Here is a 25,553-nt window from a genome sequence, read left to right as displayed (position 1 = left end):
GGTTCAAGTTTAATTAAATACAGTAACGAAGCGCAGTCCTTTAATACGAAATGAGCATCATTTATTACCTAAAAATGATACAAAATGAGGATTAATTTTTTTTCAAATTATTCAAAGTTAATTTGGTATTCATACCTAGGATTTACTTAAAATATATAAATATCAATGTGCTTTACATTAATATACATTTAATACAATAATACATATACTCATTGACATAATGGCTGCTATATACTGCTAAATTTTTATTAAGTCATTTTGAATACCTTTTTTAGTGAGCAGTGGCCATGGTAATGGAAGTTACCTATGTCAAGTAGATTTAATTTTATTTCAGAAAATTATATTCATGTTACCTATAAAGTCTGTATGTTAATAAGTACTTGGTAAACTCTTCAAAATATAATCGATAGCTAAAAATATATTTCATCTTATTAGTTTTGTATGCGTTAATTATTAACAGAATATAGAACATTTCTAACTGGAAACTTACCATTTCACTGACCACGGGTAGCATAATGGTAGCCATAGACATATTGCTAATAACTTCGGTGAGTACAGATGCCAGGAAGGTTAGGATGATGACTATAACGTCTGGTGATAAGAAATTCATGTAAGATAATTGTGCGCTGAGCCAGACAGATAAATGTGATTTCTGTATATAAATATATATAAAAAATTAACAAATTTCTTGATAAGAGACTTAAATAAAGCTGTAAAATTTATTTCTCATTGAATAATGAATATCAAAATGTATAAGTTTGAAAAAATTAACCACGAAGGATTGCAACAGTTGATAGTTTAAAGATTTAAGGATGTTTGGCCGAGTTTTTGCCCAGACGTTAGTAGATTATCATACACCATTTAAAACTGTGTGTAAAAGTAAGAATTTCAAATATACAATTTCAGCTGATTGGTAGACTGCGAGCTCAGTGAACGTAAGAAAACGAACACTTTTGGCGACCGTTAAAATCTGAACTATTTCAGACATTTATTTATTATTAAATTTTCAACATATTTTGCTCTCAGATAAGTTTTCCTATGTTGCCAATGTGTGATTCAAAGTTAAAATACTAAATAAAATTATAAGTAATATGAACTTTTAACACATTGGTCAACAGTTTTAAATTATCTTTGAGATTGTTTTATCTGATGCCATAAACTTATACACTACTAAAAGTGGTTGTAAAATAGTTTCATTTTTAAATACAGTAATTTCATAAAATAAAGTAACAAATTTAATTTTATTTTTAAATTAGAGGCAAATTCATGTTCAAAGTTGATCCAGTAATAAAAAATATAGGGTTATGTTTATGCGTACTCCATTTGTTCAGTAATATTATTTCAAAACAAATATTAAAACTGAATTGTAATGTTCTATTTTATTTCTACAGATTATTGCATTGCATAATTCCTTATTATCCACTGGAAAAAAAAACAACATATTCTAATAAACACACGTTTGCTTACTTTTGCAGCATCAGCAACTACAAAACCGCTACCTAAAAGTAAAAGCACACCCCAAGGTATTTTTCTCTGTGCTGATCTCCAGTCCAATAACGGTGGGCTGTGCTCTGTTAATGAAGGCCTGGCTGGAATAATAAATAATAAGACGCATATTCCTATCACAGGCGTGGCATCTCGGATGTTCCTGTAGAAAGAAAAGAAAATGTGGATATAGTGTTTAAAAAATTTCTAAATCCTCTAGTAAGAAGTATAAGCCCATTATATCCGCTATACATAGATCGTAACATAATATTAGTAATACTAACAATTATTTGATTTCATTTGTTGCTTTATTATTAATTTAATTAAGGCCATTTATTTCATTAGTAGTGGTTGAAAAGTTAGAATATTAATAATCTGTTATAATTAGTTAGAATAAAACGTAATCCTGTAACAGAGAATAGTACATTAGTAACAAAAAATAGTGTATCAAAATGTCACGTGCTGTAGAAATTAATTCACTGTTTTTTTGTTCGAATTCTAAAATCTTTAAAAAATGCATGTATGATGCATATACTTACATTTATGTATTTATGTACAATTTCATACCTACGACGCTAATACTTTCCAAAAAAAATAATGATCTATATGTTTACTTGTATTCATAGCACTTCTTGTGCTTCCTAAATTCATTTTTAAGAAATCTGTGCATATTTATTAGAACTGATTTTTTTTGTTGGAGTTACCAAGCTTTTTGTTAAATAGTGAACTGTAAATGTTGAAAATATGTTTAAAATATAGCCAATAAATTATTTCTCAATGGTACTTCCATACTCTTATTAAATACATGCACTAATTTGTTTGGAATTTGATATAAATTCGTTACATAAAGTAAAACAGTGTATTATATAATTTGATGTGAAAGAGGCAGTCCGAATTTAAGCATAAAAATATAAAACTGCACTATTTTTCAAATATATATTCTATGGGTATGAAATTGAAAATGCATGTCACACTGGGTATATATAGTGCATATAATTCTAAACTATTGTAGAGTTTGATAAAAAAAATAATTAACATCTCTTGTCCCCTCAAATGATTATTGATGCTGGTTAATATCATACAGTGATACCTCGGTACACGCCATTAATCATTTCTAGATCCTTGGACGTATACAAAGCGAAAATTTCCAATAAGAAATAAAAGGCAAATAATTAATCTGTTCTTATAAAAAAAATCCTGTTGTTTTTGTAACACTGCTTAATACTAACAATACAGATATAGTGGGTGAAATATACTTGTGTGCAAAATTAAAATAATTGGCAAATTAAGTCTATTTTTACGAAAAGTACTAAACCTAAATAGGCAGTTATTTGGAGTCGAATAGGTAAGCGCACATGCGCCGCTCTGCGGAGCAGTAATTGTGGAAAGGATATAATCGCGTTAGGGGTTTTCGGTGATTTGTGTGTTCGCATTCCTTCACGATATTCGTCATGTTTCTTGCAAGAATTGGGAAAATTTTATAAAGTATTAGGTAAAATGAGTAGTCGTGAGCATATGGATGACGGAATGATATGGAGAATTGTCGGTAGACTGGAGGCAAACCAATCACAGGCGCAGGTGACTATTGAGTTCAATGTAACATCCATTGTCGACTGCAGATTTTGGAAAACGTTGCAGAACATTGAAGCCATATCGAAAAAACCTGGACAAGGTCAATTAAGATCCCGTAACGACAAATGACGATCATTATTTGGCACTTTCAGCGCAGCGACACAGGACTGTTACTGCTTCTCATGTGAGCTGTATGCTGCCACTGGAAACGGAGTTTCTAGGTCTACAATTGCCCGGAGGTTCATGAGGTAGGACCTGTATGCTACAAGATCGGCAGTTTGCATCTCAATCACTGCAGCACGCAAGAGAGTGCGTTTAGCATCATGCAGAATGAAACAGACTTCCCTGGAGGAAAATCTTCTTTACAGATGAGTTAAGACAGACACTATTCACCCTGGACACTAATTCCTGGCGTACCTGTATCTGGAAAAAGCCTGGAGTACGATATCGTCTCTACCTCATCAGGTAAAAGGATTATTACGATGATATAAGTGTAATGGCCTCGGACAGGCATTGTGTTGGACGGCCGCCCAGCCCTGCATGTGTTTGACAAAGGTTAGCTAATTGCTATGAGGTATAGAGAGGAGATCTTAGATTCCTACATTTAGGGTATTTTTTTAAGGGATACTGTTGAGCGTGGGTTCCTGTTAGTGAACGACAAAGCTTGTCCATATTGGTCTAAGCTGCTCGGCGATTACCTAGAAAGTGAGGATATTCTCCGCATGTATTGGCCAGCTAGATCTCCTGACTTTAACCTTATGGATCATTTCCGGGGCGCTCTTAGGAGGGCAATTTCATCTCGCCATCCCCCTCTGAGAGTCATTCCGAAGTTGGAAATTGCCTTGCTGCAGCACTGGGAACGATTGTTGCAGGGACGCTTTAACTGCCTCCTGACCATCACACTGCGCGACCTATCTGGCTGTAAGAGGGAATCATACCCCCCCCATTAAACTCATTTTCAGTTCAATATCATATCGTGGATTCTGGACATACCTGCACGATGAGCTTTACTGGTAATCATGCGTACATAAAATGACTTTACAATGATACATCTCCTTCTCTGTTGTAAATATTCATTCATACCAAATTTCCTTAAAATCTGTCCATTAGTTTTTCAGAAATTTGACAGAATGTGCAAATTCTCTTAATCCTGCACATTAGTCTATAGCACAAGATACGGTGAGCGTTATAAATCGAGCACCGCACATGAGACTATACATAAATATCTTTCTCGTAGCCAGATCAAAAGCAATTTTTCAAAATGCTCTAACGTCTCTGGTCTTTGTATGGTAATCGATTTCACCCCATTCGCAACGTTACCCGATGTAATGAAGTCTTTGGTTTTCACAGTCGTAGACATCATTGCACTCGACATATAATATGGCAACAACGTATGGTCTCTTCATACTTTTGAACGATCTCTTTTTTCGTCTCCGCGATGATCCTAATAATTTTCTTAATTGTTTGATACTTCTCATTAAATATCCTAAAATTCATTATTAATGAATTTACAAAACACTTAAGTGAAAAACATAAAGTAACTTGAAAACTAAGAGTTATAGCTTGGTATGTTTACCGAATAGTTGCAGCAGACGTACTAACGCTCAGGCAGAAACATGCCACTGACTTGCAAGATGGGAACAGTTATAGTGCGAACTAGCCATCTCTGGGTTGTTTGCCGCTCAGTACCATCTCAGCGGCTCCTAAATTCTGCCGCCCAGTGCCTCCCTAAATTCTAGAAAAGTTACCGCTTCTAGAATCTGGCTCGAACGCCATAATCAAATTCATCATAAGATACTAAGGAATACTCAAGTAGATCCGCAAGTTTCACCCTCACGTATAAAAAATCGTTCGGTAATCAATTCATCTTGAAGTGACAATACTAAATGAATAAACTTGAAAGTTTCTTTAGTGAACATTTGACCGATTACCGAATGAAATGATTTACTACTTTTTATCGACATGTTTAAAACTGAGTATTGTTATCTGATTCAATTTTTGATTGAAGAACGTCTTAATGCCAAAGAAATAAAACGATGCTTAGATCATATGTATATCCTACTCTACAGTGAAAAAATGGGCAAAACAAATTCGCAAGGGCAAAAAATCTCAAAAAAAAAAAAAAAAAAAAATTGATTGATGAGCGATTAAAAGTCAAGAAGATAATAGGAAGATTGATTCTACTTAAAATAACTGTTTTGCGTTTTTTACGTGAATATCTTCACTTGAATAAAGTCATAACAAACGGGTGCTGCGACATTTTTAACATTTCGGAAACAGCGTGCATTCGTCAATGCATTTAAGAACAGCAATGTGGGTTTAAGGAAATTACCTTCCCCCCCTCCAATAGCTGAGGTTTAACTTCAAGTGATTTGTTATCAGCTCTTCAAATTGAAATATGATGCTCGTGGAGATTTAATGACGATGATGGCGTGAAAAGGGCAGTATTGGAAAATTTTCAGAGCAAATCCCCTTCAGATTACTTTCTCAAGGCCGTAAAGTTGCTCTTTAAACGAAGAGAAAAGTATCTGAGGTAAACGAGGTGAAGCAGCTTGAAAAATAAATTATTAAAATTTTCTTTATTTCTTTTAAAAATATATCAAACCGAAAACTTTTGAATCTATCTACGTATTCGTAGAAACGTATTCGTAGAAAGAACGATAGTTATGAGGCTTAACCATGAGGCAAATTTTCAGCTGTTGGCATTTTGTATCTTCATCTAATAATTTTGGAGAAACCTTTGAGAAACTAGATATTTAAAGACAGAGAAATATGTTTATTTTTCAAAACTGTAATCTCTTTCAAATTCATAATGACTCCATCAGAGAAAAGGAACATTTTTCTGATTGAATTAAATGTAAGAATCGTAAATAACATACTTATACTTTTTCCATTAACTATATTTTTCATCTTCTATCATAAGACTAATTTGCAAATAAAAATTTCTTCATTAAAAACAAATATTTTATTTAAAATGAATAGCCTAATAACAATTCCGAAAACATGAAATTTAACGTTTTATAGGCAAAATTTGTAATAATAAAATTTTAATAATAGCATTCTCTGCTGTCTCATTATGCTATATTACTTCATATCGTATAATTTTAACGATAATATTACTTGTCTTTTATAGCTAATCTAAAAGTTGTATTTTATATAGTGAGTGCACCGCTGAAATGGCTTCCAACCACGTATTCGGAATTATAGTTTATAGAAAAGTAATGCCTATTTTAAAAGGATATCAAAACGTAAAACTCACTTTCCATTTTTCATGAAAGTTGACCAACCATCTATAAACTGGGGATCACGCAGGAACCATAAAAGGACGACAGAAATAAATAATAAAGCTACTGCAGTTTCGTGAAAACTGGAAAAAAACAAATAAAACAATGCATTACTACAAGAAGTTATTCATCTGCATCCAATCTCTCACTTAAAACCTTGACGTAATTTTATCATATTTAAAAGGCTATGAAAAGAGACACAAGAATTATTAATAAGATAAATTATCAATTAATATGTTTCTTATTTTTAGGAAAATGTATTATTTTCTTAAAAATACACAACATTTTTTCTATGATGTATTCGAATTTTTTCTTATTAAAAAAATAATACAAAGAAAACTGTCAGTGCGAGGGGGAAAAAATTAAAATCCTTTGTATCAGTATGTTTCTCATTCAAATATTGAATACTCATTTTAATTGAAGTGCAATTGATAATTTGAATTAATAAATTAATTTGATTAATTTGAATTATAATTACTTTATAATAAGGAGGATGACAACGAACAGCTTTGTTTCGATAATAAATACTTTCTCATAATAATACTGGTATATATATAAAACAAGTATATGAAAGCCGCTGTTAAAATTTTGAGCATTTAGTTCTGCTGAATTTTTGATGAATCAGTCATCATTTTTAACTTTAGTAAAATATTTGAAGACATTTTTCAACTGCGGCCATATCATGTATGTTTAATCCCAACGTCGGGTGTTAAAAGAAAATTATTCTAGTAATAATCTTTATCAGAGATGGCCATATTAAAACAGGAGGGCCATATGCAACCCGTGATATCCTTCTCCATGGCAAAGTTAAGAAAATGAATTACTTTGATTTGTATTTTTGCTATTATTATTACTAACCAAGGATACCTGATGCGTATAATTCATATTTTGACCAAGTAGAACTTATTTTCAGAACGTATTAAAACTGTCAACAATTTCAATCGGTGTTAACTTGGCGAACTTGTTACTTCATATGAGCGTCTACAGTGTTCTCTTAGACTTGCATTGCATCTTAAACATTAAGATACACGCATAATGGATTGAAAAATGAATTTACATTGTTTTTGAATTTCTTGTCTGGCCTGTCACTGGAGCTTGGTGTTTTTCTATCTGAAACATATTTAAGAAGATAATCTGAAAAATATTTCCTTATAGCTTATGTTTATTATTATTCCAAGCAGTTCTTCGGGCCCAACAGACTGGTAGTTCGGTCCGAGGTTCGAATCCCGCGAACGGGCTGGCTGCATGGGCGTTTTCGTGCTTTTCCCCATGTGTAACGTGTATACGAGCCAGTTTCCCTTAGAAAGTCCTCCACGAAGGCATGCCTCCCCTTAGGCAGATAGCCCTCGAGGCTTTGCCATAATTACACAAACAAACAAACAAAACCAAGCAGTTCTTCAATACGAACTCTTATGTACACAGAAATTGGCCATCTTCTAGTCTGTAATATATTCTATTTTGGCATCTGGAGCTGAATTTGTTATCTAAACTTCCTTAAGCGAACTAGAATCTTTTAAAGCAATAATCTGTCATATCATTCTTAATCACTCTATTTTCTCCACTCAACTACGCTGTCCTTATTTTGAAACTGTGATTGTTGACATATGATACTTGGAGACATATGATAAATTAACGCTTTGTTTGTAAATAATTCGTAAGTTATCATATTTATAGTTTCCAACAGAATACGAATATAACGCAACGGACAAGACTTTCTTCTCATGTGAGGAAGAGAGAATGCTTGGCCCTTTATATAGTCTTTAATGGTCTAGTGACAAGATACTGATTTCGGAATGCATTGGTTCTTATTATTAATATTATAACTACTAGAAAGAAAGAACATATTTCTTTCCTTCCACTGCTGTAAATCTTCTTATTTCAAATGCAGAAAGGCTCTAGACAGATACGAAGAGGAAGGTCCGCGCTTACCAATACCGTGAGTAAAGAGTAATGCCAGATAAGGCAATCTAAGAAGTATTATGAAGGTGTTAATAGGTGCGACAAGCTAAAGTAATTCCAAATCGAAAAAAAAAAGGGGGGTCGAAAAGCTGTTGCATCTGGTAGTCAAACGAAAGGCAGCCCACCAGTTGCTTGCTTCACCTTACGGTAGTGTAGTAGTTTGCTGAGTAGCCACCCTTGCTTGAAATCTTCTCAGAAATATCTTACAGTTATTCAGAATTCTGCAACATGAAATGGATACTATAGATCGGTAAGTGGCTCTGCTAGATCTTGCTGTAAGGATGTGTGTGCCCTTCTTTGCAAGGGCATCTACAGTCTCGTTATCAGGGATTCCACAGTGAGAAGGAATTTTGTGGACTACAGCTTTCCTACGGCACTCATATTATTCGTATTTCTAATATTTATGATTTTGATTAATACTAATAATTTTTAATATTATTCCTTTTTACTGATGTGCTAAATTAATAAAAACTTTGGTTTTGTTCCTTCACATTTCGGGAAAACGTAAGAAGGAGAAAACTTTAGTCTAAATTTAAGAAACATAAGAATATGAAGAAGTAAGACAATACAAAAAATAAAATCATTTTTTTTTAACTTTGAATGAAGAAATTACTGGAAATTAAAATTGAACTGAATTTTGTAATCAAATTTAGAATAAAACAATTTCTTTTAAAAAAAAGAAACACTTTAAAGGATTTTTATTTCTTTTAAAAGTACAAATAAATTGCTTAGCAATTTAAATCTTTATATTTTAATACCAGTTTGAATCTTCGCATATTAAATACGACTTAAAAATTGGACCGTCAAACAATTTATTTCCAAAATTGCTCGCAGTGTATAATCAAAGATCTGTAATTTCAACTCAGAATCATAAACTATGGCAAAACAAGGCATACGCATTCAGCTAATGCTTTTTTATTTTTATTTATCTGCAACATTTAGCATCATTTGAAGGTGGCACTTCACCATCTTCACTCAAATTTTCTTCACGGCATCCCACTACTGATTAATACCCGACCCTCGCTAACTACGACAGAGGGCTACTTCTGGGAAATTCAAAATGTAGGTTGTTGTGCGCGTTTAAGCTGTTTTCATTAAAATTTGATGTTGCCAGAGATCTTCCCATCCTTATGGCGTGAAACATAAGGCAAACCTAGAATATAAAAACAGTAGAATGACGTAAATCTTGAATGGAATTGTTACAATTCGTATCCAACATGAATTGAAACTGCAGCAATTAAAAACAAAAGGCCACTGATGTCGCAACTTATGACGTAAATCGTGGGTCAAACCTCGACTTTGGAAACGGGAATGACACAGAATTTTGGTGTGATTGTTACAGCGTGTTCCAAACAAAACAAGGTTTTTCCTTCCTATCTTGCCTAAAATCTGGCATCACGTGTATAATGAATTATCGTAATAAACACAGAACATTTTAATGAATCATGCACTGTTGCAGATGAATAATGAGATATAGACAAAAGATTACAAGTTCATTTTATGAGCAAATTTTGCTCATTATTATTTTTCAGAAACATAATTGAAATATTCCTTACATTTTGTCTCATATCTCCGTTTTATTATTTTTTACCATTCAGAAAATTAGCGACTTTTAATTTGCTAGGGAGCTATTTCTTACTATTACAGTTTTTCTAGTCATTTAATATAGCTGATGAAGATTTATATCCTTAGCTTTCCGTTCTTTTCTTTAATGTAAAATCATAATAATAATTTTCTTAGTGAGATTTCAGGATATGTATGGATATTTCATTTCGGTAAACATTTTACTAGTTACTATGAATTTTCTACTTTGATCCACACCTGCATATAAATATTAAAAAATGGGAGTAACAAGAAAGCAGCATTTTATCTATTTATTGATACTATGAATTTTCTACTTTGATCCACACCTGTATATAAATATTAAAAAATGGGAGTAACAAGAAAGCAGCATTTTATGTATTTATTGATTTTTAAAACTGACACTTTTCCTTTGATATGGAAGTAAATTATATCTAAAAAACTTGACTTTAGTAAAATGTATACAAAAATAAATACGTATCTTACGCAAAATCCCATGTGACAAAAATGATTTCCATGATTGTTTAGCCCAAATGAAGTAACTGCTTTTACTGTTATTCTTAAGTTGAAGTTTGTAAAGCAGATCAAATATCTGAATCTAAACAAAATTGTATACACATGCTAATATTAAGAGAAAATTGGTAATTTAATTCATTATGTCAAAGTAGGCGAGATTTATTTGTCATTGGAAAGTTAAAAGTATTTCTAAGACAAAACTGCTCTTATTAGTGCTACATGTTGGAAACACTGCAAAGATCCCGCAGCAGCTCGCCCACTGGGGAATCGAATGTAGAACGAATTACCAGTGTACTTTGGATGAGTGAAGTATTTAGAATTACTGGTAAATCTTAAATGGACTGATTAGCCTTCTTTCCAAGTTGACCAGCTGCCTTACTGATGGAGTAAAATAAAGTATTTAGCTACCATATCCCCTCATCCACTGATGGGCTTTAAGAGAAGGAGATACTTGTATTTAATTCATCTAAACAAAATATTCCTAGCGAAACATTAAACATAAAAATTTTTCGTAATAGTAGTATAATAGATTATATAACTAAACATTTTTACTTACGTAATATCCCCGAGTTCTCGATAACTCTTCAGTACTGCATTTTTAGCAGCTACTTCAGTTTTCTTTTCTTCTTTAGAACTACTGAAAAATAAAAAGAAAAGAAAATGAAAGCTATTTTTCAGAGACGTATACTATCGAAATTTAATTTTGAAGTGTTTTAAAATTTTAAGACGACAAAAGGGAAGTGGCTTCATTAATTTGCTTAATGTTTTTCATTTCTTTAAACCAACCCTAATATTTAAATAAAAGATAGTTTCTAGTATTGTAAGTCGATGTTAAATTCATTTAAACATTAAGATCATAATATGTGCAGCCAGTTTAAGTTGTTTTGAAATAAACATGTTTGTTTGCACTGATATTATTGTAGAAAGTTAAAATTAATACAGAGCTGAGCTTGTGGAATTACATTAATAATATAAACAACTTTTATATAGTTCATTTTGTTCATATATGTATTAACTGATTGTTCGTGTACATGTTATAATAATTAAGAAAAATTGAAACATTGCATTTATCTGCATAAACTTCTTTTGCTCACCAGCAAGGGAGGTAGAAGAACTGAAGTCCAATCCAGCAGATGAAGACACAAATTACCATGACAGGTGCGTTATACATCAACCAGGATGCAAATGTTAATTCGGTGGATTTAGGATACAACCTGAAACAGAGTTTATTTTAAGCAAGGATATATTATATATTTAGTTCCGAAATCTAAACTCAAAATCTCTTACGATATAATTATTTATGATTGGATATGTAATTCACCTTTATCTGAATTAAAAAGATTAATTTCTGAATTCACTTTGCTCAAACGACCTTCAAAATTTTCAAATTTTTTTATAGTATCAAAACTTTAATATCTGTAAATGTAGCTAATATTAAAATAATAAGTAATGCTTGCATTTTTATGGCTACGTTTATTTTATGCAATTGAAACATTTCTGTATGCAGGAATCTATGTACATTCCATCTTCAACGGATGAAAAAGTTTTCATAACTGATATTTCCTGATATTATATCCCGACGAAAATTAATTGGTCTACTCGAACTTCAATATGAATAATTCAAAGGAAATGAGGCCCACCAACGGCCGAGGATAAAGTCACTAAGCACTGGTAGATCGGCCCGGGGTTCGAATCCCGGCGAACGGGCTGGTTGCATAGGCAATTTCTTGGTTTCTAACGTGTATACGAGCCAGTTTCTCTTGGAAAGTCCTCCACGATAGCATCCCTCTCCTTAGGCTGATAGCCTTCGAGTGCTTTGTTATAATTAAATAAATAAATACAAAGCAACAGGAATGAATAGATTAAAGAAAGTAATTCGCATGACTTTTGCCTTTTCTTATATGAAATGATGTGTACTTTTCAGGCGTTTTTAAAAATAATCTTAAAAAAAAGATGTAATTTACGCTATTTATAGGTATTGATTGAATCTTTTCTCCAAGTGGTAAATGTTACAACACGGACGCATGCACGGGAGAGTGTGACAATTCTTCACAAGTTTATAGTTAAGTTCGTTTCTTTTGGACCATAGCCAAGAAATAATACAATTAGACATAAATAAATATATATAATAAGACAGATTTTACTCTTCCATGAGTCCTTTGAGCACAAGGTTGGGACCCGATCCAATCACTGTACCCGTGCCTCCACAGTTAGCTGCATATGCAATGCTCAAAAGCAGAGAATCTCTCAGCTGTTTATAATCTTTTTCTGGGCTTGAGTTACTGCCACTGCAAAACAGTTTAAATTATGTAACTTCGTTAAAAGCAAATTTCTGTTGTTGAAACTGTATCTTTGTCATATTGAAAAGATCAGAATTAGAAGTAGTTGGTTATTTTTTTAAAAATCTAATACTTACTTTGAAAGCTGCATGTTAATTTGATAGTGGTTCTTGTTTGATTCTAGACCCCATACTGAAGGTGATAGGCCAGATGGCACTGACAACACTAAAAGTCAAAAAATAAATATATTAAAATTTTTTTCCCGTTTTCATAAACTTTCTTTATCATCACATCAGAATGAAAACAATAAAGTGAAATGACTGCAGCAAGGTTAAATTATCATCAAATGATCCATATAAAATATGCATCAACGATTATCATTCCTGTTCTCATACAAAAGTGTTTCCTGTAAGCTGGTTTTTTTTATCTGTCATACGAATTCTTTTAGTTTAAATCCAAATTGAATATTAAAATATTCTTTTGATTACAATTTGGATCTATTTATTTTTTGATAAATATGCCTTTCCACTGAGTTGCATGCAGAAAAATATTTTTTTTTTCTTTTTAGGGCGGGCACTAGCCATTATTAATCTTTCTCCACTACTAAGACCGGAAGTGGTGGTCATCTTCTTATGGAGGCAGTGAACCAGTGGAGAGAGTTGCCTGCCCTGGGTGACTCTAAGTCTCCCTTACTCGGTTTATAAGCGCCCCAACCACCAGAGACAATCCGAGGGAGCGCCACCACCTTCTATCAATCCAGAGGAATTTAAAATGTTTCACTAAGCACGTTTAAAATAATACTCAAATGCAGTGGTGGAATCATAGTTACGTCAAAAACGTCAAGTACATAGTTCTTCCATCGTTTAAAAGACACAAGTTACAAAAGTCACAAAGACTGATATGGCTGTCCCCCTGTATTGACCGACAGGAATCCATTCCACCTCGGACAACCTTCGACATCAACCATATAATGTCCCCACAACCAAGGGGCAAAAATGACAATACCATATGGTCCCTGCCGAGCCTGAAACAACCACCGAATATACGATGGCTCTAGTCCTGTGAATACTGATTATTTACCCCAGAGATCGAGGTTTTCTAGACACAAGGCTAGCCAGTTGTCTGAATAGTACCCCAGATCTCCTCCCATTAATGGTCGGTTCCGAAATTCCACCCAGTCAATCCCCAGGAATGGTTGTCCAACGCCATCAGCCCAGGCGACCCTGGTTACCGGCAGGGGCCACAAGGAGGCCAATGTTGGACTGGGACAGAAGAGGTTATAATGTAGCGCATCACTGCCCCGGCAGCTGCACCCACTCTCAGACGATCCATTTTGAACCCCGGGTCTCCTGCCACTAAGTTGTTAGTTCCGGAGATCCATCCTTCCAACTTCAAGGGAGTCGATCCCCCCCCCGCCTCTTATAGAGGCAGCTAACAGGCAACCAACATTACCTCTTATGAGGAGACAGATAATTTACATTCGTGCCTTCTCCGGAATTCGAACCCGGCTCGTTCGGTATCTCATTCGGCTTCCCTAGACACCGCAAATGATAACATTTCAGATTTAACGTATGATTTAAGTATAAATGGTTCCCCGAATTACAGCGTTTCTACTTATCTAATTTTCGTTTACGGGAATTTGAAAGTGCCATGCATTCAGTAAAATCTGTATTCCGAATTTCGAATCGTAATTATTTTTCTGGCTAACAATACGCGCCAGTATATACGCTCCCATAGAGGCGCGTGCGCCTCTATGGGCATATCAAATTTAAAGTCCCTATTATGCAGGCAGGCTGATGCTTCTGCTTGCTGTTAGGATGTCCGCAGACGAAAAAAAAATAATTATGTAAATCATCAAAAACATCAATGTTCCTGTCATCTCATCAAGCTTTATCAGAAATTTATTGTTCAGTGTAGCGTCTTCAATACCTAGCAATTAATTTAAGTTCAGTACATCAAATATTCGATCACTGAGTGTACGATATTTATTTACTTGCATGAGACCTTATTTAAAACGATTTTTTCTAATTAGTATAAATTTCCTGAGATTGTCTGAAGTAGGCTCATAAGCTAAGATGCATTTTCCATAATAATATTATCTGGGAATATAACAATCAAGTATTCTAATTTCACGAATCTGGCGAAAGATTCGAGATAAGAAAAACTGAATTGTCATGTTCGTTCCCTGATTTGAATCTTTCGAACCCTAATCTCAAAAGCCGTTAAATGTTTTAACTTTCAACTTTTGAAAGAGAATGATAGAAATGAACAAGCAGAACATCTTGCCAAAAAGTCAGCAAGAGGCCCCAGTGTCTCGCATAGGTTTATAAAAAGGCCAATATCACACTTCAAAAATATTTTTACAGGTATAATATATCACAATCTCGCAACAAGCATGGGATCAAACAGATTAAAAAAAGCTGTGTGTTTTTTAGTTCTCAGTCAACTCAACGAAATTTCTTTCTGGAATCTTCTGTGTTGTATAAATCTATCCAACAATAAAATGCATAATAGCTTTAATTTTTTTTTAAGGTAAAGTGCTATACCCCGTAATCAGAAATAAGATTTAATTCTAGTTAAGAACAAATTTCCTTTCCATGACCATAAGACTTACGAGAAACTGGCACATCACTTTTTAAAGGTTCTTTCTCACGTTCTTCTTTTTCCAACTCATTTAATACAGCGTCTACAATCGGCACCATCATGGCTGTGGTGGCAGTGTTGCTGATCCACATGGACAAAAACATTGTAGTAATCATAAACCCAAGCATCAGCCTACAAAATTTGATGCAAAAAATATATTAGTTATATTTTACAGTAGTTATTGGAAATAGCATTGTTAAAATATCATTATTACGTTATTCTAATAGTTATGGTATCAGTGGCACATCCGTATATATATGAAAAACAGAAATATACCAATATCAAGATTTAAAATTAAGCCAAAATGATCTCAGACTGAAGTTGGTTTGACGAAAAAAAATTCCATGTATGTAAAAGTATACGAGTGGGCACCAAAATTTCTATCAAAGTTTGATTTGTTTTCAATTACAGACTTCAAGAGCTTGTTGTTTTACAGTATCATTTATCATGCTCAGTTATAATAATATCCTCTTAATTTGATGAATGAATAGGAAAAAAATTTGGTTGTAATAATTAATCTAAGAAAATGAATGAGTACACAAAATTTTAGCTTTATGTTATATTTTAACTAATAATTTTCCAAAAAATTCATATAATAATTTCAGACAAGTCCTCGTGTTTTAAATTCAGATATCTGTCCAATATGCTACTTTATGCTTTCATCTAATTTAAAGACAAAACGAATCACATTGGTTTGCATTGCTCAGTTGTTGGGAAAACTCTGAATGTTCAAGTGCACACAATAAACGACTATTTGGTGCAAAATCTAAAGTTAAGCAAAAATGAAAGACTGACAGCATTCATAAATTTCTAACAATCAAGAGATTTCTGAGCGTTTCCATATGGAATCGAGCTGGCTTAAAAGTGAAAATTCCTGACAGTCATCGACATTCATTCACATCGACATTCATTCACATCGTCATTCATTCACATGGACATCGCTGATGTTATCTTGGTTAACGAAGTCCTTCGCAACGACAGGAAAATGTGACAGCCGGTTAGTTGAAGGTCTGGATTATGCAATAGGTTGAGCAAAATCTTTACATCATGGGTTAGCTCTGTACGGCGACCGCCTTTCAAAAGAAATTGTCATCGAGATGTTGTAATTGCTAACAAAATAGTTTCACAATGATGTGGATTTCTTGAGCTCTCACAATGATGTGGATTTCTTGAGCTCACCACTGACTATTAAAACGATTAAGCAACATTAATACAACCAAAAACATATCTTGTAACAAGTAGAACCGTGTTTCAGTTAAAAATGTAGAACCTTGTTTCAGTTGTTGCCTAACGGCTTATTCTTTCTGGTTCAAGTTATCATCGGTTTCACGTTCATATAAATTTTGGCTTATTGTTTCTCATTAAAGTTATCATCGGTTTCAGGTTTATATAAATCTTAAATCTTAGAACCTTATCACGATGATATTCAGCTGAATGACGTATTCAGATAAGATAGCAGGAATTAAGAAATTTATGCTGATATATCAGTATACGGAATATCCCATTAATTAAACTTGCGCCTTGTCGAGAGACAAGTTGGATTTATATGTAGTCGATTAAAGTGATGTTGTACAAATCTCTGCAAATTTCTGCATGGTTATACGCGAATTTGCTGCTATCCGTAGCCGAACGTGATTCTGAATGAAGCCGATATTTCAGCAACATGCTTCCATCATGGAATTGTATGAATGAATAGTTTACATTATAATCTCTCGTTGGAGTATTTAAATGCTCTTTTAACACGGAAACTCGGTAATATTGTGCCCCGATTACGACGCCATAAAATAATCAAAAGCGAATAAATAATAAAGTTGTAATGTTTACGTGTGAGTTTAACATATTATTACATTCGCTCATACATAAGGAATTTTTTATTAATTTTTACAGCGGATAGAATCCTCTGAGCAATTTATTATTTACCAATGACTACTTGTAATAAAGATACAAACAACACAAATTGTCTGATGTTAGATAAACCCGCAGTTTGAAGACACAAACTAAATGTATTACAGTTTACACTGGGACTGAATTTACACTTAACATAATTATTTTTAAATATATTATAATTAATTAATGAAGTTATTTAAAAAACAATGATTTGAAGGATAATAAGTTATTAAAAATTGCACCATTATTTTTTAAATAACTTCATTATTTATTTGAAAAGAAGCAATAAAAATAAAATAAAATTCAATAATATTTGTACGAACTATTATGCTTACCATCTTGCCCCAGCCCCTATGATTAGTAAGACTCTCAGAGCTATCCGCTTGTGCAAATTACAATGCTCAACTGCTACAGCTAAGGTTAGTCCACCGACATACATCATTATAGTATCCTAAGCCAAAGAACATTACATGTAATTCATTTAGAACTTGAATTAAGTAAAAATCAAGTAATGAAATTTTAGAAAAAAACACCGATCTTTTACATTCAAATAATTTTCATTAATAATGAATACGGTTGATTAATACCTCTTTATTTTACGTTTTTATACACTATAAGAAATGTAATACATATAAATCAAGATATTCTTTAATTTTAATGTATTTCATACGAAAAATATAATTTGATCCTCCCTAAAGCCAATATAATAACTTTACTATACATACACCATAATATATAAATGGCAGTTTTGTAAGGTTTGTTTTAGTTAATACGTTATTTTCATGTTAATTATTAACTATATCTCCTAATTTTTCTGTCAATCATCACCAAAATGGAAATTGATTTTAAATAAGGAGAGAATTTTCAGTTGATTAAGAGAGTTCTATGACAATCAAAGAGAAAAATATCACACCTGTGGCACTTACTTTGTGTCGGTTTGCATTTTAATAAGTGATTTTGTAACTGTTGGAGTGGAAGTTAGAAGCTGCGAAAGCTGGAGTCAGGTTAATGCGGTGTTGAAAATTATCTGTGTGTTGTGTGTCTTTAAATGTATAAAATACGGTAAGTAGCTAAAAATCTAAAAGTTAAATGATTAACTTTTGTTAAATATTTAGATGTATTAAATGACGTCGCTTTTAATGAACCTTTTAATAAAATTTTACCTGCACACTATGTTCTTGGATTTTAGAATTCTGTTGAATGCGGAGATAAGAATTCGTCTTAGCACAAGATGATTAAATCGATGTAGCTTTGTAGTTAAATAGATTTAACCACGGTTTACTGTTCTACGAGGTTTGCTTTTTCCGAGCAGAAATATCTGAGCATGTTACGTCGTAGGCTCACTTGTTCCATAGTCGCTGAAGGAACTAAATGTAATCGTGTCTTCGTTTTTCCAGCTTCCGTAAATCAATTTAAGTCACTAAGCTCGAGCTTTGGGAAGAGTATAGCCTTGTATGTCTACTGAATTTGGATTTAACAGCATAATTAAAATATGGTTAAGTTAATTATGCATGGTAGAAAGTTACGAGGATTTTTCGCCTAAATAGGAGTGCCTTAATGGATAACGTAATAAGGTAAAAAGTCTTTTATTACATTATGAACAGGAACAAATTGCGTTGTCGATGGAGTCTTTTCATTCTTTCCTCGGTAATTGACTCTAGATAACAGCTATCAATTTTCTTCTTTTGGGTCATTCATTCACTGGTAGATAACGAAAGAAGCGAATAAAACTTTTCCATTAGTTTTCAAATAGTAATATTTAAAATTTCATGTGATTTTTCCGTAGCATATTAAATCCTATTTTCAAGAGAATATTCCAAAAATTTTAAAAATGGCTTACAGTCTACTCTTTATTTCTGTACTGTATGCATGGTGATGTAGGATGTGAAACCATAAGATGAATGTGCTGCCAACGACATTTTCATTACAGATTCCGATACTCAATATTTTCATATGTCTTGAAGTGCAACAATTTGGAAGCAACTCCCAGTTTAATTTTAAATAATACAAAGTGGAGTGTATTGTTATTTACAGAATTTTTACATTACTCCAGAAATGCGTTGATCTGGTTTTATTTGCTAATTATTAAAAGTCAAGGTTTTAGCTTCTCCCAGCACTTATTTTTGTAAAATTATTTGGCGTTAATTTTATCCATTACTTTGTAAGGATTTTCTAATAGTTAAATTTTGAGTTAAAGTTCCTTTCCTAACGCTTCTTAATTTCATCTTACAACTTCCGGCCAGAACGTATTTTTAGAATCACGTTTGAATGCAAATTTGAGTAGTATTTAACCGCGAAGTTCTGCTGTCTTAGTCAGAGAGAACCAGTAATTCAGGCTAGCATGTGTCCGCTATTTAGGCTACTCTCTCTTAAGCTATTATTACTCTCGGCCGTACTTTAGGCCCTTGATAGCTTCGCCGATATTAGCGTTAAGGGGCCAACTCTGTTAGAAGTTTGATAGCTTCGGCTACATCGTTTTTAGTTAAGATTAGTTTAGTTCTTAGTCTCTTAAGTTCAAGCCCGAGTGTCGGCTTTATTGTACAACTCCAAGACGGAATTCTGTTACACCTTATTGGAATAATAAAAGGTAATTTCACCCTTCTTACGTGTTGTTTTCTATATCACCAACACAAGCGATTATTCACTTACATGTTTTTAAGATTCTTCAAATTCAACTGTAACTTAAAAGTACACAGTGCAAAATCTTACAACATGCATTAAAAATTTTTATGCCAGTATATTTTCTGCAAGCTGGCACCAGAACCAGTGCAATGAAGGCGCACTGGCAGAATTTAAGTGGCAAAATTTTAGAAGCGTCGTCTCGAAAGATATAATGAGCAGCGGAGTTGATTGCTAAATCTTAGTCAACAATTTAGATTTGTCTTCCAGATAGGGCTTGGCTGTTGTTGTGCAATCTTCCTTTTTTCATCTTTACGAGTGCAATATTAGTCAATGCAGTTCAGTCCAGTTATAAAAGTTTTATTTTAATAAAATGTTTCTGTATATATATTCAAACAAAAATTTGAGATTTACGCAATAGGCGCATTTTCTCAAAATTAAAGATTCTTAAATTAAAGTTATATTTTTCACATTTAAAAAACCTAATATGACTTATTCCACTATCTTACTCTAATGTTTGTAATATAACTCAACAACCGTAGAGTGTGAGCCTACTTTTAATTCACCTTACAGAATTATACATTCATGTTTAAAATGCTCGTATAAAATTAAAAAAATGCTTGTTTACGAAGTGGAAAAAAAAAGTAAAATTCATAACTACAATCCCCTTTTACGTTTAATTTTTTGGAAAAACCCGCCTTATAAATACACTAAAATATTGCTCTTCGTATTCCATGATTTGTTTATCTAGGCGTGAGAAAGAAAATTATATTTTGACCTTTCAGACTTCGATACATAGATAACAGTCAAGACTTCATTTTGTTTACTTAAAAGTATATTCGAGAATATTTCTAAACAGAAGTAGGTATCAAGTGATATATAACAACTAATAGAATATGCACTCAGATGATGTGGAAAGGCTAACTTTTATATAAACTTCGCACTATTTACTTTATATGGTGATCTGGTTCAAGAAAGTTCAAGATACGATAATTTTTTTTGCATAAAATGATCTGAGTTTTGCTTGAAATTAAGATGTGTATCCCAAATAAATCAATTTCATTTAACAAACAATTGGGAAACAGGACTCTAAACAAGTGACAAGCATTTCATAAAACTAACCAATCATTATAAATTGGTAATTCTGTATAAATGTCTCTAAGTCTGTTATTCCAAGTAAATAGAGATGTTGACTGTTGCAGTAATACTTATAAGATTATTATTTGTAATAGATATATCTCAGAGGTGCGCAAAGATGTGTAAGATAATGCCTCATAGAGTCAATAAATATGTAATGGAATTAAAGGCGTAGTAAATTTTGGGGCCTGGTTTGTTTCTAGTAATTCTCAGAGCTTTAATTTCTCATAATAAATTAATTATCAGATCAGATATTATGATTTCATAAAATAAGTTATAAAAAAGCAATTTTTCCTAAAGGTAACTGACCTTTAGCAGTAATTTTGTTTTGATGTTATAATGGAAGGAGGTGGAATCTTTCATACTTTCAAGAGTTACTTTTGTTCTTTAATTGCAATGTAAGAATTTTTTTCTCTGTGTTATGAAATTTTGCTTTGCAGTCAAAAATGATGTTTCTTATTTCATTACTGGGAGAAATATTAATCATCGCAATGTACGGGTATAGATACATATATAGGTAGAAGAATACCGGGCATGTACAATATATCAGTTGTAATCCAGTATTCTCACGTATCCTTAAAAAATGTGTGCCTCCATGAGAGACTTTACCGGTTGTTAACTGCAATATTTCAAATTACATTTGTCTACATTAAAATATCCCATACAAGTGCATAATATGTTGTAAAAATAGAGGGTTTTAATAATTCTGTGAAGGATTTTAAAATCCTAAACTATTAAACTATAATAAAAATTTTATTTTTCTAAAATAGGTAAACTTTCTAACATTTTAAAAGCATTTTGCAAAAACTTAATGTTTCACATTTATGATGTGGTAGGTATTTATGTAATAATCTGTTTCATCCCATAGACGTGCCAGTATATCGCGATTGACCAAATCTATGGCACTGCTATTGTAAAGATCCTAGGTTTTAATGGGGAATTGAAGTACAAAGAGCAATATCCTTGACAACCACACTCCACAAGAAAACGGGTTTAAAGCCGAAGACTTAATACCATGCCTTATTTAAAGAGAAAGTCATTATTGCTTTCATTCTAATTTTGTATCAGCCAACTATCCGGTGTTTTAATACATTCTCCCATAGAGGTATAGATGTTTGCCATATCAAAAAAGGTGAGCATGTTTAGCATTTGTAAAATATTTTTTTAAAAAACTTAACGAGTTTACTTCTATTTCAGGGTAATATATTTGATATCATTTTCATAATTTATTTTTATGAATATTTAAAATATTTCATGGAATTAGAAGTAACCCTGTTCAGAACTCTATACAGATGTGCAATCGAAACGCTGGGAGTATTTAAAATCATACTTTTCAGAAATTAATAAACTGAAAATGTAGATAATCTGATTTTTCGCATCACTTGAAAGTTATTTAAAATAATAAATAAAAATTAAAAATGTTCATACTATTCGCGTAGAAATGTGTGGAGTTCACGATATTTTTTGACTTTATCAGAAAAAGTAAGTACTTCGATAGTTAGCTTATCAGCTTGAAACTGATTACTGACTTACGGCATAGGTGTTTCATGATTTTTTCTATTTTTTTGGTACAAATGATGAATTTTCGCTACGTAGTGTAGAGCTTACATCATTGGTTCTATAACATTGTAGAGTCCAGGTGGGTTAACTTCTATTTGAAGCAGGAAACTACAAAGGAGAAGGGTTAAAGCACCCTTTATTAACTCCTTAAAATTTACAATGCGTCAACTCGACGCTAACAAATTTCGCTTCTGCTTGGGCGGTAACTGAAACTCACGTAATTAAACTAAAATTTGAAGGTATTAACAAACGATAGACCTAGACGACAGGGCTCAGAGAGATCCTGTAACTTAAACCTGCTTTGAAGCTAGTGGCAGCAGATCAATGCTCTTAAACCACTTGAACCAGCAATAAGCAAACGTATCTACGGCAGAGACGGCAGCTAAAGCCTAACTCTTCCTTTTTCCTACCGAAACTCGGCTTTTAACTACTTCCTTCAAAGTACAAAATTTGCATTTCCTTCCGAGCGCTACAACATTTATTCTGGCACTGACAATTAGGGAAATGAAGGCTTACAGGAAAGGTAAAAACTCAAACTTTAAATTGTTAGTTAAAATAACTATAAATCTCTACAACTTTTAAGGCGATAATTCTGAATTATGCCAAGAGCAAATGCATTGCTATGGGTCACTATTCTCAAAGAAAGTACTACAAATATCTCTAGGTATTATTGATATTTCGAAGAAATATGTAAGAAATTTTGTCTACTTGTTTGCTAAAAATCTAGCGGAGAACATGATTTGAAATTAAACGTTTGAGTTAAAACTTTCCAATAACAGTATATTGAATTGTAATCAAATTTAAAAAAAAATCTTGTTTTCTGTATTAGGTGTAATCACCAATTTTTTTATTTAAACAATGTCACTAATGTTTTATTTAAACAATGACTAAACTGGACGTTTAAAGAGCTTCATTGTGATATCACTTCATGCATATTTCACAGTCACGTGACCTACCTACCACACTTCTGGATTTTGCTTTGATCCTCATTGAAAAGGCTCAAATGAGAATCATTCTTACCCATTCAATCAATAGAGTATGAAATGGCACGACTTTAAAAAAATCTCAACTGGAAGAACCTGAAAAACGACATAACCACAAAAGAAAAAGAATACTTATTGAACGTAACATAGCGCACGTAAAGTGAAAAAGAAAATAAAGAGCGGGGTCAACAGCTTTGTGCGATCCAAAATGAAGCTAGTACTAGGCTTCCAGGAATACAGCAGCACAGTCACAGCGAGTTGGTTATTTGTAACCGCAGCTTGTAATGCGCTCCAGAGAGAATTAAAGGCACAACTCCCAAACGGCACATAACCATCAGGCACGACTGCCAGGCGGCACTCCACCAGTACCTATTCATACTGAAATTAGAAATGAAGTTCCGATCAATTATTTCTAGAGCTAAGTAAAATATATTTAAATCGCCTTTATATCTTACATTCATAAATGTTGTTATTTTCAACAGCCGTACACTTTTTTCGGAATAGCTCTTTGAGGATGGTTGAATTCGTCAGTAGCAGATTTCAGCTATTTCATCACCGAGGAGAAGTTAATATAACTTTGAAAACTTTCTTTGGCGCATACAATATTGGTCTTGCATCTGAAAAAGAAGGAGTGCACGAACACACACAAGCAATTAAGTCGAACCCGCAACCTGCAGCTCAAGGCCAGCAACGAATTCCTGGTTAACCACTAGAGTACGCAAAAGCCAACTCGCAGGTGGAATGCTATTTGAGAATTTGCTAAATATGGAAAAATAGTATGCTGAGCTTGGCAGAATACTTGAAAACTTAAAAAAAAAAAAATGAAAAAGATTTGGCCTTAATATGTGCGCCGTTTAATTTTAATATGCAGCATGCTCCAATTCAGATTCAATTAGAACCGATCGATATGCAGTCGGATTATTTGTTACATGAAATTTTTCATCCAAATGATTTAACGGGTTTTTTTTAGTTTTCTTAAAGCAGGTAAATTCAAAAATTGTGGATTATGTCAAAAAGTATTTAGTTTTACTTGGAGAGACATATTTATGCAAAAAGTACGCGAAAAATATGTATCAATATCAAATTATAAATTACTGATGAAAATTATATTACGAATCACTACAAGGGAGATGAAAGCTAATTTGGATGAAATAATCGCAAACGAACATTCGAAATTTTCTGTCTCACAATAAGTATATATTAATTAATAATTGTTTTTAACACAGTGTTAATAAAATTAACAATATGCAAAGCTATAAATCTATAAAAATGTTTGATTAATCATCGATGCTTTTTTTCGCTTCCTGTTACTTGAAAATTAACTTGTGCATTTCATATTTCATTGGTCAACCCGCATGCAGCGCTGTTATGAACCTGCGTTCACTGTCTGGAACTTACTTAAAGTACAAAATATGAAATGAAATCCATAAAATGCTATTTTAAACTGTAATTATTTTTTAATTCCTACTGGAGAAATGTGTTACTCTGCCGCATCGTGTTTTGGCAAATTGTAGAGCTAACGCAACCGATCATTACGCAAGCACCATCGCAGCTTTCAATAGCCGTAGCCGCATAATACATTAAGAAAGACCTTTTCGACTCATGATTAAAAATCCCATCTGCACCAAACAGTCTTGGGAGAATATTTGTAAACTGTAAAGCTGTAAGATTTAAAGACATTAATAATAAATTAAATTTTCATAAAGCTTCTAAAAAAAAAAAAAACTAATTCTACGTATGAATACTGTAAAATCCGCAAACTGAAATAAAACAGGCCCATTTTTAATCACGAAATAATAAAAAAAAAGAATATTATTTTTCATATAAAGTAAACTTTTTCAAATAAATATGGGAAGTAATTCTAGAAAATTTCATCTTGCAGAAACTGACAATACCAAAATTTTGTTTTGCTAGAAAATAGAAAAGATTATACCTTTCTATTATTTTAACTATTTTCACAATGTAACTTATAATCAATGGATGACAGAATGCTAGCAGAAATTTAAAAAAAAATTCAATCGTTTGTAAAATGTTGATGATGCTAATGG

The 25,553-nt window shown here is 32.6% G+C and overlaps 1 protein-coding gene across 2 annotated transcripts in view; it reads right to left on the bottom strand.

Moving 5' to 3' along the window:
• LOC118198767 (Na(+)/citrate cotransporter-like) overlaps window positions 1–25,553 on the bottom strand; it is a 91,005-nt gene that overhangs the window by 12,009 nt on the left and 53,443 nt on the right. The window contains exons 3-11 of one of the 2 annotated variants that reach the window (XM_035370526.2): window positions 17,542–17,657; window positions 15,291–15,451; window positions 12,814–12,901; window positions 12,542–12,685; window positions 11,492–11,611; window positions 10,954–11,031; window positions 6,317–6,424; window positions 1,468–1,648; window positions 491–652 (exon numbers count right to left, since the gene is read on the bottom strand). In XM_035370526.2, the coding sequence (XP_035226417.1) occupies window positions 491–652; window positions 1,468–1,648; window positions 6,317–6,424; window positions 10,954–11,031; window positions 11,492–11,611; window positions 12,542–12,685; window positions 12,814–12,901; window positions 15,291–15,451; window positions 17,542–17,657 (1,158 nt within the window). Of the gene's footprint in view, window positions 1–490; window positions 653–1,467; window positions 1,649–6,316; window positions 6,425–10,953; window positions 11,035–11,491; window positions 11,612–12,541; window positions 12,686–12,813; window positions 12,902–15,290; window positions 15,452–17,541; window positions 17,658–25,553 lie in introns of both variants that reach the window. The other variant, XM_035370525.2, reaches the window with a different exon arrangement.

Source organism: Stegodyphus dumicola, chromosome 3 (assembly GCF_044657685.1).
Source record: "Stegodyphus dumicola isolate Sdum_Otavi_A_Nest chromosome 3, ASM4465768v1".
Lineage (NCBI taxonomy): Eukaryota > Metazoa > Arthropoda > Arachnida > Araneae > Eresidae > Stegodyphus > Stegodyphus dumicola.
This window is presented reverse-complemented; position numbering and strand designations above follow the sequence as displayed.